Source organism: Notechis scutatus, chromosome 4, assembly GCF_049901735.1.
Source record: "Notechis scutatus isolate UNSWTSFEM ecotype Mainland chromosome 4, rNotScu1.2, whole genome shotgun sequence".
NCBI lineage: Eukaryota > Metazoa > Chordata > Lepidosauria > Squamata > Elapidae > Notechis > Notechis scutatus.
The window spans coordinates 146,957,779-146,977,592 of record NC_142012.1 but is presented as its reverse complement, the minus strand read 5'-3'; the positions used below and the strand labels follow the sequence as shown (position 1 = coordinate 146,977,592).

Below are 19,814 nucleotides of genomic sequence, written 5' to 3'. Positions count from 1 at the left end.
ATTTTTCACACTTATAACTGTTGCAGTATCCCCATGGTCATGTGATCAAAATTCAGATGTTTGGCAACAGTAATATTTATAACGGTTCCAATATCCCAGGGTCATGTGATTACCTTGTGCAGTCTTTTAATAAGCAAAGTCAGTGCGGGAGCCAGATTCACTTAACATCCCTGTTACTAACTTAACGACTGCAGCGATTCATTTAAGAGTGGCAAAAAATAAAATAGGGCAAAAAAATAGGGCAAAATTCATAAAATAGGACAAAATTGACTTAACAACAGTCTTGCTTAGCCACAGAAATTTTCAATTGTAGTTTTAAATTGAGGATTGCCTGTATTGTTTCTCATCTTGGCAGCTCTCAGAAATTAAGGCTTTCAGTTTTCATTATCCATTAGTTTAAAGTCCTATATTAAGCATGTTTTTGTGCTTTGAAACAGTTAAGTAATTTATGTCTGTCTGTCTGTCTTGCAGATGCTGTCCCACTCTTTTTGAGGTTGCTGCATTCACCCCATCAAAATGTTTGTGAACAAGCAGTATGGGCTTTAGGCAATATCATAGGTTTGTTACATTTTATATAAAAACATGCTGATTCAGTAATTTAACATTTAATAAATTACCAGGTTTGCCCTGCAATATTAATATTAGTTTTTTTTTTCTCAGAAATATTTTGCACATAATCTTTTTTCTCCATTTCTCCAAAATATGTTTTAATGATATGCATGGATGTTCTGATAAAATTAAATGGAAGAATAGAACATGAATTGCTTGGTTCATGGTGTGTCAGATACAATCAGACCCACACATGAAGAGTTAAAGCTTGCTACTCTATTAAGTTCTGCCTGTTATACAGGAATTTTCCCAGATGTCAGCCTCAGTTGGAAACAGATCTATTTTTATGGAGCTTAAAGAGGGTTATTTCTGGATCTCTTATGGCGTAGCAAGGATATGAGACTAATTCCATACTTGAGGCCTGGACCACAAATCAATCCAGTTATCCCTTTTCCTGGTATGAAATAAAAAGGTAGTCCTTGCAACTTGCAAGAATTCATTTACTGACTGTTTGGAGTCACAACAGCACTGAACAATGTGATTTGTGACCATTTTTCACACTTATGACCATTGCAGTACCCCCATGGTCTCGTGATCAAAATTGGGATGCTTGGCAACTGACTCACGTGTCCCGAGGTCATGTGATTCACTTTTGCGAACTTCTGACAAGCAAAGTCAATGGGGAAGCCAGATTAACAACCATCTTACTTAACACCTGCAATGATTCACTTAACAACTGGCAAGAAAGATCACAAAATGGGGCAAAACTCAACTATCTTGCTTAGCAGCAGAAATTTTGGGTTCAATTGTGGTTGTAGTTGAGGACTACTTGTAATGATATTATCTCTCTCTCTCTCTCTCTCATACACACACACACACCACACACACACACACACATTTTTTTGTTGTATGTAAGTATTTTGGTAGCAGCAGTCCCAAGCTGGATCCTCAACTCACAAACAAGCAATTACAAATTGTTCCATTACTCCCCAGGACATGCCCAAATTATCCCTTGGGGTACTTACCCCCAGTTTAATAATTATTGATCTTGAGGATCTTGTGATAGATACAGAAATAGAAAAAGGCCATTTTAGTGTAGTAATAAAGAAGATTGAGTGATAGACTTCCCTTAGACATGAAAGCTGGCTAATGACTTTGGGCTGGTCACCAGCACAATCCATCTCATAGCATTGTGGGGGAAATAGGAGGCAGGAGTATGTTTGTTGCCATGAATATTAAGAAATATATAATAATAAGAGCAACTTCTCAGTGGAATAGATTTATGGGATTAGGCTTTTCTTCCCTGTAGGAAATACAATACATGGAAATAGTAGCCTTAGAATGCTGAAAAGACAAGCATTTCTAATAGTAATCTATTAGAATTATCCTCCCTTGCATTGAAAATGTGCACAGATATTTTGACTATATATTACAAATGTTTACATATTTATACAGGTGATGGGCCACAATGTAGAGATTATGTCATTAGTCTTGGAGTGGTGAAGCCATTGCTGTCATTCATCAGCCCATCTATTCCAATAACTTTCTTAAGAAATGTAACTTGGGTAATGGTCAACCTATGCCGTCACAAAGACCCACCTCCACCAATGGAAACCATTCAAGAGGTAATCTACTTGCTTGTTGGAAATTACTCAGTTTGGGCCTCACTGCACAATTTTGAATTTTGAACCCTTTTTTTCTGTGTGTTTTGCTTCTTCTAGATCCTCCCAGCATTGTGTGTCTTAATTCATCACACAGATGTAAATGTGAGTAGTAAAATATTTTGTAAGGTAACAGCAAAGTACACAATCCTATCAGAATTTGTACCTGCTTAAGTATATATTAATCTATTAAACTTACCTTTCAGCAAATCACTGCTATCTCAAATAAGTAAATATGTTTTGTCGTTAAATATCAAGGAATGTTGCACATAATCCCTTAACCATGGCTTCCTGGTATTATTACCCTTTCTCCAAATTTAATCATTGAAAAGTTACATAGTTCTATCATGACTTACATATTATCCACATTGTAGATCTCATTTAACTACATTATCTTGCTTTGTTTTAACTTTCTTTACTTTTACCTTATTTTACTTTACTTTTTTAACTTTAACAACTTTTACTTTACTTTTACTTTACTTTAGAGATGGATGGTACAAAAATGTGTCTGTGATACACACAGACAAACATGTACATTTGTACATATATTCATAAGCAAGATTTAATATTCTCCCAGATACATTAACAATACACAATATTGTGGGGATAGCAAGAAGTTAAGTTTAATACATATTTTATAATTTGTGGTTAGAAATGAGGTTAAAATGAATCTTGGGGAAGGAGGATTTCAAGCAAGTGAGTGTAGCAGACAGCAATGTAAAATGGGCAGAACTATGAGAGAGGGCAAGAATCATGAATTTGATAACAATTATAGCATAGTCCTTGATGGTAAAGTCCACAATAGGCCAATGGATTTCTTTATGGTCTGGAAGCATCTATATCCCTTTTGTTCTTACTATTATTGAGCTATACACTAAGATGTGGGTGTAAGAATGTAAGTCAAATTTTCTAGAAAGAGACAGACAATATTAAGTAGAAACATTGCAATCAAATCTCATTGTTTTCTTGCTTGTGAAGTTGTGATGCTTTTTTCCTTCTAATTAGATACTGGTAGATACAGTCTGGGCCCTCTCGTACCTAACGGATTCAGGCAATGAACAGATTCAGATGGTGATAGATTCTGGGATAGTTCCTCATTTGGTTCCTCTTCTCAGCCATCAGGAAGTTAAAGTTCAAGTAAGTATTCTGCAAGCTTCCTTTCTTTAAATTGAGTTTTTAGGGGAAGCACTACATTAGAAATTAATATATAAAATCTTTTGAGTTGTCATTTTCTCAAAATGAGAACTGTAACATATTCTGATATGAATAGACTTTGTTTTTAGTGTGAAATGGCATATTGAATAAATGAACTGAACAATATTTTACACTCTGTCCTTAGAATAGGAGTACCAAATTACTGTATTTTTTGTACTATAAGATACTCCAGACCCTAAGATGCACCTAGTTTTGGGGGAGGAAAACAAGAAAAAAAATCTGCCTCTGCCTCCCAGCATCCATCGGTATTCATCTGGCTAGTGTCCTTGCAGTTTCAACACATTATCACAGCTTGATTTAGCTCAAGCAGCTGATTGGAAGTTGGATCCTCCTGCTGGAATACCACCAATCAGAAGTTTCAGACTGCAGGGATCGCCGCTGCCCATCACTGCCACCATTTTTGGCCCATTCCAGGTGGCAGGGATGGTGGCGGCAATCGGCATCGCCGATTCCCGCTGCCTCGAACAGGCCGAAAATGGGATGCACGGAAGCCAAAAACAGGGCACGTAGAGGCCGGTAGGTGGGTGGGGTTTCAGCAACATTTGCTCTATAACAGGCACAGACATTTCCACGCACTCTTTTGTGGGGGGGAAGTGTGTCTTACAATGCGAAAAATACGTATCTATTTTCCTAGATAATACTTGGCTCCTTAAAAAAATTTCTTTTGGAACCTTTTCACTGATAGCATTCAGCTTACAGTAAATAACTTAAATCTGGTGAAGGGATGAAATTAATGCATAATATTTTCAATGAATCACCATTCCTTTCCTTTTGGACATTATTTGACCATCAGGTTTGAATTTTTTTTCTCCTAGACTGCAGCACTCAGAGCTGTAGGCAATATTGTTACTGGCACTGATGAACAAACCCAGGTAGTTCTGAATTGTGAAGCTCTTACACATTTTCCTGCTCTGTTGACACACCCCAAAGAAAAAATTAATAAGGTAATGTAAATATGTACAACACTATTATCTATTACATGTTATTGATAAGAAATTAATATAATTAACTGATCCATTGACTCCACATGAACACAGCTATGTTCAAACCTTACTGACTCTTGGAAATGATGAAATGGAGGTTAACATGTAGAGGGATGAATGTGAATCGAAGAGCATGATTGTTTTATTCAGTATATGTAAAAAGTAAATGTGTGTGTGAGTGAAAGAATGTGTGTGGTGCATGTCTGCATTTAGGGCCAAATAATGATGCAAACTGTGGACACTGAAAAGAATTGCTGATATTGGAGTGCATCTGAGGCACAGTTGCTAAGTCATAGGGCCTTTGCTGCAACATTGCCTGTGATTAAAGCCCAAAATATGTTCACAGTTTGTATCTATAAATTGTAAACCTCTGACATGTTCTTTTAGTCATATAAATGAATATGTAATCTGATCCAAGAATCGTTTAATTATTTTTAAAATGCTCAAGCATGTTTTTATTCATAAAGAATAAGCATTTTTTTTAAAAAATAAAAACACATAGAAATTTCAATTGATTATGCTTATAAATTATGCTGTTTTAAAAAAGCTTTGACAAAACAGTTTTATTTATATGCACATTTCATTTAATTTAAAAATGGCCTTTCTAGAGTAGCAAAAAAGAGTAAATATAATTATAGACTTGTAAATGTTAAAATTCAAAAAGTGAAATATAACTTAAATAAAAGGACTACATTGTACACATTTGATATTTGATTTTAATTATTTACTGAATTATACTTATTGTAATACTAAACATTCCCAAGTCTGGTGAGATTTGAGACTGTAGATCCATGATGGCGAACCTATAGCATGCTCTCTGTGGGCATATGCACCGTCGCCAGCTGCTCTTCTGTGGTTTATAATGTACACGTGCACGCTGGCCAACTGGTCTTTGCATGCTCCAGAGCGCCAAAAACCCGAAGACCAGCTGGTTGGCGTGCATGTGCACGCCAGGCAGCTGGTCTTCGGTTTCTGGCACACGCACATTCCAGTTTGGGCACTTGGTGCCAAAAAGGTTCGCCATCACTGCTATAGATCCGTTGAAAAGAAAAATAAATGTGCCAAGGCTACCAATCTGGACTAGAGCTTTTCATTGATTTTAAAGCCTAGATGGATTCATATGGACACAGTTAACTTTTAAATATCTGGCTCAAAATGTTCAACTCTTAAAAGACCAATATAAGTATATTGGAAACATGTCAGTAAACATGTCAGTAATATATGGTTATCATAGAAGTAATGTACTATAATGTAATGTAATGTAATACTTCCATTAATCCACCAAACCTCAAGCAATTGTATTTTGCATCAGTTGAACTGTCCTAATAGTCTAATAGGCCCAGATTGATTGCATTAAATAGCATAATCTGCATGTAATCAATGCATGTATGATCAAAGTAAAATCCATATCCATTAGTGAATAAAGTTAAGGGGTGAACATTGCCATCCCAGTTTGCACAGCTAGTGCAAGAAGATCATAATTTCAGAAGAATCTCCAAGTTCAAACTTGGACTTTCAGTGAAGGGTGTAATGTTATGTACCACAGCATGCACCTCATTAGCTAGATCAATCAATTTATTCCCACAGCACCTCTAGCTTTCTGTAGATTAATATTCAGTTCATCCATATCCATTCAAAAATTCCTGGCTTCAGAACATTAGTTGGTATTTACCATTAAGTTTACAAGGACAGCTCCCAGCTCACTGTAATATAAATTGGTCACGATAACTTACCAAATCTGTATTCAATAGGCTTCTCACTACCCAAAACTGTTTACCCTTTATGATACTTTGATGCAAAATTTCTTAACTACATCACAGAGTAGTCAAGGGAATAACCCAGAATATATATTATTTAAATACATTTGTTTAAAGGTCTTTTCTTATCATGGGCTCAAATTTGTAATCCAGTTCAACATTGCACTATGTCATTATAACAAACCCTGGTGGCTTAGTTTACTCAATATTAACTGTAGTGGCTGTTTAATCATCATGCTGAAACAATCAAGCTACTTTATAATTTAACATATTATATGAAGCCAGTCTTTTATTTCATTGTCCCAAAGTCCTATGGAGATTTGTATTTTGGTCAAGAGTTTGGAAATTATCATTATAGTGGCTTGATAATACTTGTAAATCGTTCTCTAAACACAGTGCAACAGCTGGATGCTACCATACGTCAGGTAGTATGTTTCATTTTTAACAACTGATCTAGTGGGTTTAAAGCCCATTTTTTTAAAAATGTGCCCTTGATATTTGCATATAGTTTGTAGTCTATATATGTAATGTTCTAAATCAGTACTATAATCACCAAGGTTTAAAACCAATGTGAAGGGAACCCAGCCCCTTTAAATTCCAGCTAACCTTAGGCTCATTTCATTATTAAACAATTCATCAACTGAAGATTGTAAAATGCTACAACTTCATAAATGTTTTTGGAAATTTGTTTATTTTATGAATTATATGACTGCCCATTTCAGGTGCCCCTGGAGAATATACAAGGATTAAAAACAAAAAGCCATGATTTATATTTTATTATTTCATATTTACACTTGACCTTAAAATCAGTTCAGTGGGATAATCCCACAAAGTTGTTGTTTATAGGTAAAGGTATGTATCCTATAACTTAGTTCTTATCCAATTTAAATAGAACTCATCTTGGAAGCAGATGTATGCTGAACAATTTCAACTTAAATGATACCTAGTACCTAGATTTTATTTTACCATGTTCATACTGAAAACATGTAGCCCTACAGGAGTCAAGCCATACTTTCAGAATTTGTAATAGTTCTTTAAGTATTATTAAAGTTACTTTTTTGTTGCAGGAAGCTGTATGGTTCCTATCTAACATCACTGCAGGAAATCAGCAGCAAGTCCAGGCGGTGATAGATGCTAACCTTGTACCAATGATAATACATCTTTTAGATAAGGTTAGTCAAACATTTGCTTAAATTGTTTAGGCGGGTGCACATTTGTCTGTCTGATAGATCATTTAACTCAGTAAGCTTTTTCTAGCAAGGCAAGCACCAATCCTCAAGCAACCTGCTAATTATATCACTTAAATAATTATAATTCAAGACTTAGAGAATGAAGTTATGTAAAGGACAAAGTTGATTAAGGAGTTTTAGATATTTTAAATCCATGGTAAATTATATAATGAACAATCTATTAGTACCATAAATAGCCTTTCTCTTTTCAATAAATTCCTCAATCGTTGTCTACTGCTATAGGGCTTGCACAACAATGAATCATTACAAGTACCAAATTTTATAATGCAAATCAGGTATTAATCACCAGATGCTTTCAAAGGCAGTCATATGTCAACAAAATGCTGTAGGAGAGTCTGGACTAAATGCAGTGTTTCTTTTGGAGAGAGAGTAAGGATCTTTCATTTCATATTCAGAAATTCTGCTGTAAAGCAGTAGCTAACTAAATAGCTCAAATTTTATTTTAGCCATCTTTCTACATGGTACAGTGAATGCCACAAAAGTCTTGGTTCTCCAAATTTGGACGAGGTACCATTTCATATTTTAGAACAAGTAAATTATCATATAGAAAAGATATATTTGCTCTTCAAATGGAAGGCTAAATTGTAATAGGCAATATTTTGGGATATTTGCAGTTTTGATAGCGTGATATGAACACTGTCAGAGTCTACCAACTCATAAAATGGGACTCATAATACTGTATATTAAATATAACACCAAACTCCATGTATAAAAAGTAATAAACAGGATACCTTCCAGTAAAAAATGAATGCAGCGGTGGCATTAAAGCTGCCATACTACATATTAATATCTGCAGGCAATAAGATTACTCCACTCTCTTAACAGGAATTAGGTTGGTATTCTATTCTCTTTCCTGCCATTTTTTTTTTTTTTTTTTTGCCTTACATATCAACTCCAAGCAGATATATACATAACTTGGCTCAATTGCTTTATGAATCAAGCATTAAAAGGATTTGAGGAGATAAACAGATTACACTGTGCCTCAAATCATTGTAGCTACCTTCTACTGTGGTAGTTCACTAGTTGTTAATAATAGTTTTAACTTTTATGCAGCCCACTCTAGATAGCTCACATCAATCAAATTGCAATAAAATCAGTAAACCATTAAAATTAGAAGATGGCAAGTGCAGTAAAGCAGCAGTTTCTTTTTTACCAAAGGTCTGGGTGAAGAACCAGAGCTTCACAGCACTTTTAGCTGTCTGGTAGGAATGAGCCGGATATAGTTTCTCCCCACCAAACTCATATAACCTCTAGACTCTGGAACAGAACCTTGACAGCTTTACTTGGCTACCCAGGGTTGAAAGATATAATTCAGTATCTTCAGCATACTGGTAATACTGAGCCCCAAATTGGCAGATAACCGTACCCAGCAGTTTCATGTAGATGTTGAAAAGAATGGGAGAAAGAGTGAAACTGTGGAGTCAGGGGTCTAATCAGTTCAAATGAATGTAGGTTTATTGTATACTAATGCTCTTTACAAGAATATGAACTACTAATGATCAAAGCAAATTGGCAGCGGATAAAGAGTCAACAGAATTCATGGTGGGCTGTGGACTTAGATTTCATGTGGGCATGAAGTGACTTGAAACTGATGGCATGTTTGACCCTTCCCTTGGGCTCAGCCTGATCATCTCCTACAGTTAATAGTTAAGGCACAGCTAGCCCTTGACTTAGTACCAGTCATTTAGCAATAGTTCAAAGTTATGACAAATCCCAAAAAAGGAACTTAACGCCCTAAATTTGAAGTTCCAATCTCCATGCTTCGTCACATGACCACATTTTTGACACTTTGCAATGTACAATGTTTTTCCAGAACCTGGCATCTACTTTCAGTTTCTGGGTAAAAATACCCATAAAGAACAATGGATTTGCTTAATAAGTGCAATGTACGCTTTACCAGTGCAAAAAATGTTATAAAATTGGCAATGGTCAGATGATGCCCCTCTTTATTACCACCACAACTTACAACCAAAATTGTACGCTCAGTTACAGTTCATAATTCAAGTATTATCTATACCCGTTTTGGTCGCAATGCTGGGAGAAAATCAAATTTGGGAGACAGGAGAATGGGCTTTAACAAATCAAATGAATGTTAAACTCATTTTTAAGTTTCCCCCTTAAAAATCTTCCATTTACCTTATTAAGTAAAGCTTGGGCTGAAAATAATGTATCAATTTTTTCATGTTTTTAGGGTGACTTTGGTACACAAAAGGAAGCTGCTTGGGCTATAAGTAACCTGACAATCAGTGGAAGAAAAGATCAAGTAAGTAATACCTCATACATATTTGAGATAAGGGAATATGATGGAATTAAAATGGAAATGCAAATGGGATGCACGGTACAATTAGAAGATATTTAGGAGGTCCAGTTTGTGTTTTCTTCAGGTATCTCAGATTGGAGTATAGAAGTCCTTCATTATTGTTTTCCAGTGCAAGCTTGCTCAGAACTGAATTACATAACTCTTATTAGATTTGTTTTGGATACTTTTAAAGTTTATAGCACTAGCACTTAGACTTATATACCGTTTTACAGCACTAAGCAGTTTTACAGAATCAGCATATTGCCCCCAATAATCTGGGTCCTCATTTTTCTGTCCTTGGAAGGATGGAAAGCTGAGTCAACCTTGAGCCTGGTGAGACCCAAACTGCCAAACTGCTGGCAGCCGGTGATCAGCAGAAGTAGCCTGCAGTACTACATTCTAACCACTGCACCATCATGGCTCAAGAAAGTCTTAAGAATAGCTTAACTTCTGATTAACTGAAACAAAAATGTCTCAAAACAGTTTCCAGTTTCACATTCCTTAAGTTTACATCTCAATTACAGTATGGTATAGAAATAGATAATAGTACTTTAAGGGTACCGTCAGAATAAACAATATTAAGGTAAATTATCTCAGTACAGTTTAATTTATAATATCTCAGTTTTCTGTAAAGTAATTAAAATCATATGTGTGTTTTCAATTATTTAAACCAAAAGATTATAAACAGTATTCAGTGCACAGAATGTTTTCGTATGTTCCCTTCTTATTGCAGTGGCCTTCATTCATAAGTCAGTATATAGGTTGTGATGATGCATAATAGAATTACAGGTAGTCCTTGCTTAATTACTGTCTTGTTTAGCAAATGTTCTGTTAGACAACACTGACAAATTAACTATATGACCAGCCCTCACACTTACGACCATTGCAGCATCCAGTGGTCACAAGATCACTTTTTGTGTGTCTCATGGTTAGCTTCTGACAAGCAAGGTAGAAACTAGCAGTAAAATCACATGTGATCATGTAGTGTCTCATATAACAACTGTGTCACTTACTGACAGAATTGCTGGTGCCAATTGTGGTCATTAAGCAGACTACTTATAGTGGAAATTGTTTAGATACACTTGTACAGAAAAGTACCTTTATATATGCAAAGAACTTCAGATCAAAAAATTGAATTATTTTACATTAAATTACCATCCTTACACTTTAAATCAGTAGGAACATGCAGTATCTAGAAATTGTAAATTTCTAAATTCAGCAAATGTGTGTTCAATCTGATAAAGAACAATACTTGACTTTTTTTTAAAAAAATCACGGTAGTTTATATCATTAAGATCTATGTAATCCCTAGTCTGTAGATAATACCTTTCAGGTTAAGAAATAATATCTAATCATTTATTGTTTTAAATATACATACAGTTTTCTGTTTTTAACATTATCTTAATTTATGGCCCTGATATCATTTATTTTTGTTTTTTAGGTGGCATACCTAATTCAACAAAATGTAATTCCTCCATTTTGCAACTTGTTAATAGTAAAAGATGCTCAGGTCGTGCAAGTAGTGCTGGATGGGCTAAGTAATATATTAAAAATGGCTGATGATGAGGCAGAAACCATAGCCAACTTTATTGAAGAATGTGGAGGTATAATTTAATTGTTTACATTATAAAAGATTTGAATTACCTTTCTATCAGTTTAAATTATTTCATATTTTGTCACAGTTCCAGATATATTGATATTCTAAAAATATGCATATTTATTTATTGAAATATGGTTACAGAAATAATTATGTCCTGAAAATATTTTATCTATAGTTGATTATGGACTCTTTCTTTGCTTTGCCTATAGGATTGGAGAAAATTGAACAACTACAAAATCATGAAAATGAAGACATCTACAAACTGGCTTATGAGATCATTGATCAATTCTTCTCTTCAGATGATGTAAGTAAATTCTGTTTATGAATATTGAATATGTGTACCAAGCTCTCTATTACATTTGGAAGTGCTTTATTTTTTAACCATTTTAGTTTTTGTTTCTCCAACTCGATGCATGAAAAGTTGTGCAGCTGTTACAGAGAAAGGGGGAAGAGAGGTTTCCTTGATCAAAACTAATCCTGAAAAATTCACAGAATGCTCTTTTAAACTACAGGTAGTCCGTGTTTCGCAATGGCAGTTGGAATTGGCAAACCAGTTGTTAAGCAAAGCAGTCGCTAAGTAAAAAATCACATCACTATGCTTAAACGATTTTATTTTGGCTTTTGTTTGCTTTACAGTGTCAGAATGATACGGTCCCAAATGGCAGGGAATGTTTCTGGAATGACTCATAAGGAAGTCGGATAAAAGGGCAAATCTTATAGTAGCCCTTTTCCCCATTTAGCCATTCTTTGGGATGTTCACCTCAGTGCTGGCATAATTAGCAGGAAGAGAATTGATATTTTACATTCATTAGGGAGGAAGAGATTACAAGAAAGTCAGCAGCCATATATAGTTGGGGATACACATTGAAAGGAATGTGTTAGCCCACATTGAAAGGAATGTGTTAGGAATCTGCAAGCCAGAGTGACTTGGGAAGCAAACCCTTTGGCTGTCCCTGCCCCACCAGTATGAGGTTAATTGGAAATTAGAAATCAAATTGAGTGCGCCACAGGAAGCTGGAGAAGTCAAGTTGAGTCTGGCTCACCTTGTGTTTCTTCAGTCGGCTGGCAGCCACAGGAGGGCGAGGAGAGAAAGTACTTTTCTGTGCTTGTGCAGCACTTCTGGAGCAGCCTGGGGTGATGGAGTTTGAGGACATCAAATTGGGTTATATAGGTTCGCTCTCCAGCACAGTCAGTTTCTCAAGTGTCCCCTTGGGAAAATTAATTATCCACCCTTGACATATACTGACTGTAAAGGCAAATATGAGAGATACAGACACTGTGAAGGTTGTAATTAATGAAAGACATTGGTCACACAGTTATTTTTTCATCACTATTGTAACTGCACATTTTTGCTGTCCAAGGTAGGAGTTAAACAAAAACTTATATGTAATGTTGCTAGCAATAAATCTACACCCACAAGCCAAAAGAGGTGCTCACAGGACCAAGTCTTTGTTCCTGCTGCAAATGCAGCATAGTGCCTCATAACTATACAGTATCTAATTCCAGATCTTTCTGTTGTTGTTTTTTAACAGATAGATGAAGATCCAAGCCTTGTTCCTGAAACAATACAAGGTGGAACATTTGGTTTCAATTCATCTGCCAATGTACCTGCAGAAGGGTTCCAGTTCTAGAGTGGTATTTTGGAATTTAGGTACAATGCAGCACTGAATAAAAAAGGTTTGATCCATCAAGCTTGGCTCATGGGATCCGCTGCTGCATTAAATCAGGAAAGAAAATGTGAAGATTTCATTTGGAATCACAGAAAAGCCCGAATGAAGTCAAGATGGCGAGTGGGTGCGAGTGAGAGTGAGTGGCAAAATGTAATGAAAAACTTCACACTGAATGCTTATATAGGTTGTTCAAAGGAAAAGGGCTACAGGTCAAAGAAATTCAGTGCCTGAGGAGGGACATTGATTTAATTAGCGCAATTGTGGGGAAAATGCAGTACTATTCTATCATCAAGCCATGTAAGCATAAAGGAGAATAGGATGCCCATATAAGTCCAAGGAGAATGAGCCCAGGCCTTGCTAATGAAGCACCGTGTGAATGGACAACATTGAGTGAATGTCTGGACTCAGTGCTGTGGGGCCACGAGTGTTTTTCAAATCTAGGGCTCTTTAGCTCATAAAGCAGACTCCTATTCTTGAAGTGGGGTGTGTACGAGAGTATGGTTGTGATGCTGTATGTGAATGCATGCAAGCTTGATTTGCCTTCAGGGGGCTGATAATAACCCTAGTCAATCATCAAAAGGAGTGCATAAGTGTTATAACACTGGACACACAAAAAAAAAAAGAGACCGGTTTAGCAGCAGACTATGGTTTTACTCCTGCAGCCTGTGTTTTTATTTTATTTTATCCCTTTCAATTTTAGTTATTTTATTTCCTGTATGGCTTATTACTAGTTGCTTGTAAAGTCAGAAAACATTGAGGAAGGCTTCCCTGTGCATTTGCACCAGATGATTGCTCATTATTACAAAAAAAAAAAGTTTTCCATATCAAAACTATTTTGTGTAGATTTTTGCATGGGATCCATACATTTCCCTCTTCTAACTATTGTGTTGCAGTACACAAAAATTATCATAATACTAGAAAACAATGTTTATCATCTTTTCATTTTCAGAGATGACACAAAGCTATTTTTGCATGTGGTAATCTACAGCAGTGGTCGCCAACCATTGGGCCGGGGACCACTGGTGGTCCGCAAGAAAATTGTGGTCCGCAGAAAAATGCCCCCCCCCCCAAAGCAATTAATCCAGGCTGCGTGGGAACACAAGGCTTGCGTCGCTTGCATTGCGAACAACACAAGGTAGTGAGGGGAGGCAGGAAAGGAGGGATGGGGAACTTGCCCCACTCACCCCTGCGCCTCGCCTGGCTACCCTGCTGCTTCTTTTCGCTTCTTCTGCTTTTGGCTGCACGCAAGGAAAGCAGCCAAAGTCTTTCTTTCTCTCCCCCAAATTCCGCCAGAAATGAGTCTTTGGGACCCTGTAAGGCCTCCTGGTCCAAGAGGCTGCGCTGGCAAAGACTCATTCCTGGCGGAATTTGGGGGAGAGAAATAAAGTCTTCTGCTGCTTTCCTTGTATAAAACCAAAAGTATCTCCCTCTCTCCCCCCACGAGAACAGAACTGGAGACCGTATCCTGCGATCCCAAATAAAGAACATTCGATTGGTAGGAAAATGGGGTTGGGAATTTTCCTGCAGACTCTTTTGGGGGGATTTTCCTGGGGTCTCTGGTCTGCGGGATTTAAAACTATGAGTTTGGTGGTCTGAGGTCCAAAAGGTTGGCGACCCCTGATCTACAGCATAGCTCATTTTTAGATTTTGTTGAGTCCTGTAACCAGCTGTTTCTGTTGTGGTAGAATACCGTGCTGTGTTTCAATGTTAATTGTTTTCAACTTTGTTTTCTATGAAAATGATATGGAAACCTCAAAATAAAATTTGGTGCATATGTACTGCTGAAAAGATTGGAGATGTGAATAGATGTACAAATCAAGTCATGGTTTGAACACTGTTGATACCACCTAATCTGTCCAATTGTTCTAGACTTTTATCTTTAGATGTAGACAGCCATGAACAATCTATTTTGAGCCACTTTAGAGAGAACTTTGTATTCTTAACTTGCATGAAAATGCAAGTGGTTTTTGTAATTGGAATAATACCTCAATTTGAGGTTCTGCACACTAAATTAAAGATAACATTACAAATATGTACAAAAAGAAAACTCTTTATAAGGTGGCTCATTGTAGGAAATGCTGTGCCTTCCCCTTTGAGCACAAGTGTTGCATGATCAACAGTTTGCTGTAAGAAAACGTACCAGGTTAGCCACCATTAGCATCTATATCTCTACCTTGTGTTTTTTTTAAATCAGCTGGTAATTCTGAAATGCAGTAGAATGGATACAAATTATTTTGTGATCATAACTCTTTGTTGGACTAGAGTATTTTTGCAGCATTCCTTGTCATCAGAAACATGGTTAAAAGTTTAACTAGATGCAGCAGAAAACTAGCTTGTGAAATTTATCCAAGTAGAATGCAGGCTAGGCTGTCTTGGGAAAATAAACATTAAAACTTAAAAACAAGATTATGTTGGTATATGTATTTTTGTCTAAAGAAATGGTGTAGTAATTTCTTATTTCCTCTTTTAATCCTGAACTTCACTTTCCATGTTCTATTTATACCATTTTAAGCAAGGGTAAAATATTTCAGTATATTTCTGCATTCACCAACTGGAATTACTTAGTCATATCAAATGATGATTTAGTCACATTTAGTCATATCAAAACTTTCTCCAAATCACTAATTACTATAATCAATATGCACAAAATAAGTTTTAGAAACATTTGGGGTTCTTGCCAAATCACAAACCCAACTTCAAGCTTGCACATGGCAATTTAGTTGCTCCTTTTTTTCTGGCTAGAGATAAATCATACTGTATATTGCCAGTGGGGAAGGGAGATGTATATTTTACATCTAACCAGGGAATTGATACACTAAAAAGTCAAAAAGCCAGTTTGGTATAGGGGTTAAAAGCATCAGGCTAGAAATCTGGAGATCTTGAGTTCTAGTTTCATCTTCTCACAAAGCCTGCTTGCTGGGTGACTTTGGACTAATCACTTCTCTCATCCCTAGAAAGGAAGCAGTAGCAAAAAAAACTTCTGAAAAACCTTGCCAGGAAAACAAGATTTATCCAGGAAGTCTCTTAGAATCCAATATGATTGAACTGGGGGAAAAGGAATTAAAATGGAATAGGTAAAATAGTTGCTCAAAAGTGTAACAGCATTTTTATATTCAGATTAAATAATTTATTGTTTAAAGCTGAACATTCGTAACACATGACTGAACTTGGTCCACTGATTTTATCCCCAAATAGAATGTTTCCAATAATATTTTTAAAAAGTGGGGAAACGCCATTTGGGATTACAAAAACTCATTTTTCCTTTCCAATGTGGTGTACAGGAAGATGACAAATTTAATTGAAAATGTTTTTTTACAAGAAAAAATATCTTACTGATGTCCATTTTAAATATTTTTAAAGTGATCTTGCCTATTTGTGTTTGCACAATGCATATTTAAATCCAAGATTCAAAATTAGCGTATTGCTGCATTTTGAATCCACTAATAAAATTTTGGATCTTAAGCATCTCCTGGCCAAGCATCTATCAAAGGCAACTATGTATGCAATTGGTTCATCCTTTTCACCTTAAGAGATAGTACTTCAAAACAACAAACTACAGTAAATCTCTCACAAGATACAAGGTGGTCTAAGAAACAAATATCAACAAATGGGGAGGGGAGGAAACAAGACTGAAAAATCAGATGTTTAGAACATACAACATCCAGAAAATATATCTAATAAAGGTAAATTGCTGAATAAAAATCTAAACCTGGAGGTAGCTTATCGGGTATTTAGGCATGCCTGATAGCTGGCTTGCCTCAGGATATTTCCTAACAAATGGTTCAAATATGATACTGTGATCTCTGGAAATGATAGTTCTGTATTGATTGTAATTCCTGTTTTAATCTGAATTTTAATATTAATTCACACTAGTCCTGAAATGAACTTTGAAAAGTAGCTGGTCTGATTTGAACAAAATTGCTTATAGTGGTAGAAATACATTCTTAAAGGTGAAAAATTGTGCAAATTTGAACACTTAAACTGAAATTGTATATATTTGGGTTTACTCAGCTGAAGTAATTATTAATTGCTGGTTAATATATTATAAAATGCGTGCATGTAGTTTTCAGCTGTCAGTTTCATAGGATGTTTATCTTTCATTTTCCATTAATGAATGCTCAGTGAAATTATTTGTCCAATCCAAAGTAAAATATTCTTAAGAATAAATACGAGAAAGGGGTATGAGTCTTGCTTTTCGTAACGCATTCAGATTGTTGAGGTTTATCCCAAATGTGCGCTTTTGGGCTCCAGATTGCCAGTCAGAAACTTAGGTTTCAGAACTGCAAACTTTCTCTTCGTTTTCGCTCTCCACCGCTTTACTTTCCCCTTGGAATAGCCGCCGCGGCCACTTTCGGTCAGGCACTTCTTTTGCTTCCTGGAGTCGCCTTCGTTTTTCTAGAGAACATTCATGGAAAGAAGACGTCCGCAGGTTTCTGCAGTTTTCGCACTCGTAGAGCTCCTCTCTCTCTGACGCCCTGTCGTCCATCGAGTCGCTCCCGAGTCCAAATATACGCCTCAAAGGGAAGGACGCTGTGGAGATGTCGGTAGATTCTCCCGGTTCAGCGCGGCTCGGGAAGAATCTTATTTCCTCGAGCTTTTCCAAATCCCGGGGGGAGTGTGACGGTTCCGTTAGAGCCGGAGTTCTGAAGCTTATGTAAGTGGCGGCAGCTGCCAAGATGCAGGCCAGGAAGGCCAAGAACAGGCTCTGCCCGGGGCTGATGGAGAAATGATACCCGTGAAACTCCTTCTTGGTGCGGATCCGTCTGGCGATCACCTCCAAGAGGCAGAAGCCGAGCGCCGTCGCAGAGACGATCAGCAGCGTGGTGAAGCCGTGAAAGAACGGCGCCCACGAGCGCCACCGCCGCCATCCCAAGAAGTCCAGCGTCAGGGCCAACGAGCCAATCAACACGCTGAAGATGCAGCAGAAAGCGATGGCCAACATGAGGGGAGCCCCGTTCGGGCCCAACAGCAGCGACCCGGAAGCGGGGCCGGCCTTGTTGATGACCCAAGACGCTCCCAGCACAATCTGTAGATCTCCGCCGCTCACCAGCACCCAGCTGGGATAAGCCCCCGCCGTGCCAATCACCGCCAGCGCCATGCTTTGCGTCAGCGCCGCTGCCAAGTTCCCCTCCCGCTGGCGTCTCCTTCTCCTCCGCAGAATCAAGCGGAGTCTTCTGGACGCCGCGAGGGTGCCGGCGTACTCGCTTCTCCTGCCCGTCTCCAACATGATCGGCTGAGAACCCCGAGAGCGTCGGCTCGCCCGGGGCTGCTTCGCCCGGCGGCTTGTCAGAACCTGACAGCGACAGTTAAAGCCCGACTTGGGGGGGCGGAGAGAGGTGTGGAAGAAAGTTCCACTTTTCCCGCCAGGCGAGTGGGGCTTGGCCTTGCGGAGTGAGTAGTTCGGAGCTACCACCGGTAGCCTCGATGGAGAAAGATCTTACCGATTGATAGTTACCAATTACCTGCTAAAATTAACTGTTGGCTTTAAAACGTGACGAGTGGAAGCTGCGGATTGGCCACATTCTCACTAAATTTAAATTCAGACGGGAATTGTTTGCCAACCTTTCGTTACTTAAGAACATTTCAGGAACAATACCGACAAAACCATCGCTCACTGACTAATCCCCGTTCTGTGTTTAGGACTAAACAGATTTTTTTCTCCAGGCGGGGGGGAGGGGTATTCTGAACCCTGGAAAACATATTACTATTTTAAAAACCGTTAAACCCGTAGTGGTGTGATAAATTTACAAACAAGGGCGAAGAAATGGACCACTGTAAAAATATGGGGTATATCCTTTACTTTGGAATTGGGGGGACACCAAGCATTGCATTGAAAAAAGCAGATGTACTAAATTACAAATGTATTACACATATTAACAATTTAAATAGCTTGGGAGTCCTTAGTAAATTGGAGGAAAATGTTAAATTTTGCAGTTGTGGTTCTTTTTCTATAAAAAAATAAATATATATAAAATCTTAGTGGTTTAACTCTGCTTCCTAGAGCTTTGATTTATAACTAGTTTGTTCCAGACAAATTTTGTTGGGATAAAGAAACAAACTGCCTCAAGTTTCGAATATAATTTCAATCAATTGCTTTCCAACAGAACAGGACACTGTTTAATTACCTTTTTTCTATCCTGGCCAATGATGATATTCCCTAAAGCCATAAAAAAATTGGCGAGCAGGTACTTGAAGAACCACTTTATTCCATATTTACTTGAACATGCATTATTACATTATTTCTTTTAGTCTCCTTATCCAAAAGGTCTTTTCAGTGCTTGTGTCCAGATCTTGCAATATTTCATAATGGTAAAAATTTCCATATTGAATAAAAGCTTTCTAATTTTTTTAGAACATAAGCCATTTGTTTAGCATTTTACAGCACAATTTTTATTTTCATTTTTGCCATCAGCTGTTGCAAATGTATATGTTTAAAAATGTATGTTTAAATGATGAAACGTTCATTATATTATAACATTAAAATAAAATGATAATGGGAGATGTTATTTGAAACAATTTCTTTAGATATAATCTGGATTCTTCTGAAAATTCTTCTGAACTAATGTTAATATGTTTTCTGAATTTATGATAGCCCTAGAGGTTTGTGGTATAATTAATTTCACTATTGCAATTTAACCAGGTTTACCTTGTTACAAAATCAATTAATGTGCAAACACAGCCTATGGTAGCCTTCCTCAATCTGGGCATCTCAACATAATATGGAATAACTCATGAAATTGCTGAGGCTTCTGGGAGATGAAAGTCCACCTGGAGGGTATCCAAGAGGCTCACCCATGTCTGATATTAATTTTCCCAATTTTCACACTAGC

General features: G+C 37.1%; 2 protein-coding genes and 1 non-coding gene across 3 annotated transcripts in view; 2 read left to right on the top strand and 1 right to left on the bottom strand.

Annotated features, from left to right (window-relative positions):
• KPNA4 (karyopherin subunit alpha 4) overlaps positions 1-15,384 on the top strand; it is a 30,237-nt gene extending 14,853 nt beyond the window's left edge. The window contains exons 8-17 of the mRNA XM_026665809.2: positions 472-558; positions 2,005-2,174; positions 2,271-2,315; positions 3,216-3,347; positions 4,241-4,369; positions 7,233-7,337; positions 9,607-9,678; positions 11,156-11,318; positions 11,524-11,618; positions 12,847-15,384. Of these exons, the coding sequence (XP_026521594.1) occupies positions 472-558; positions 2,005-2,174; positions 2,271-2,315; positions 3,216-3,347; positions 4,241-4,369; positions 7,233-7,337; positions 9,607-9,678; positions 11,156-11,318; positions 11,524-11,618; positions 12,847-12,945 (1,097 nt within the window). The 3' untranslated portion in view covers positions 12,946-15,384. The remainder of the gene's footprint in view (positions 1-471; positions 559-2,004; positions 2,175-2,270; positions 2,316-3,215; positions 3,348-4,240; positions 4,370-7,232; positions 7,338-9,606; positions 9,679-11,155; positions 11,319-11,523; positions 11,619-12,846) is intronic.
• LOC113414064 (small Cajal body-specific RNA 7) lies at positions 4,487-4,825 on the top strand. The gene has a single exon (XR_003371132.1).
• A 1,427-nt stretch (positions 15,385-16,811) lies between the features above and the next one.
• Positions 16,812-19,482, bottom strand: LOC113410998 (uncharacterized). The gene has a single exon (XM_026665821.2). The coding sequence runs from the start codon at positions 18,209-18,211 to the stop codon at positions 17,252-17,254; it is 960 nt and encodes a 319-aa protein (XP_026521606.1). The 5' UTR covers positions 18,212-19,482; the 3' UTR covers positions 16,812-17,251.
• Between the last annotated feature and the right edge of the window lie 332 nt (positions 19,483-19,814).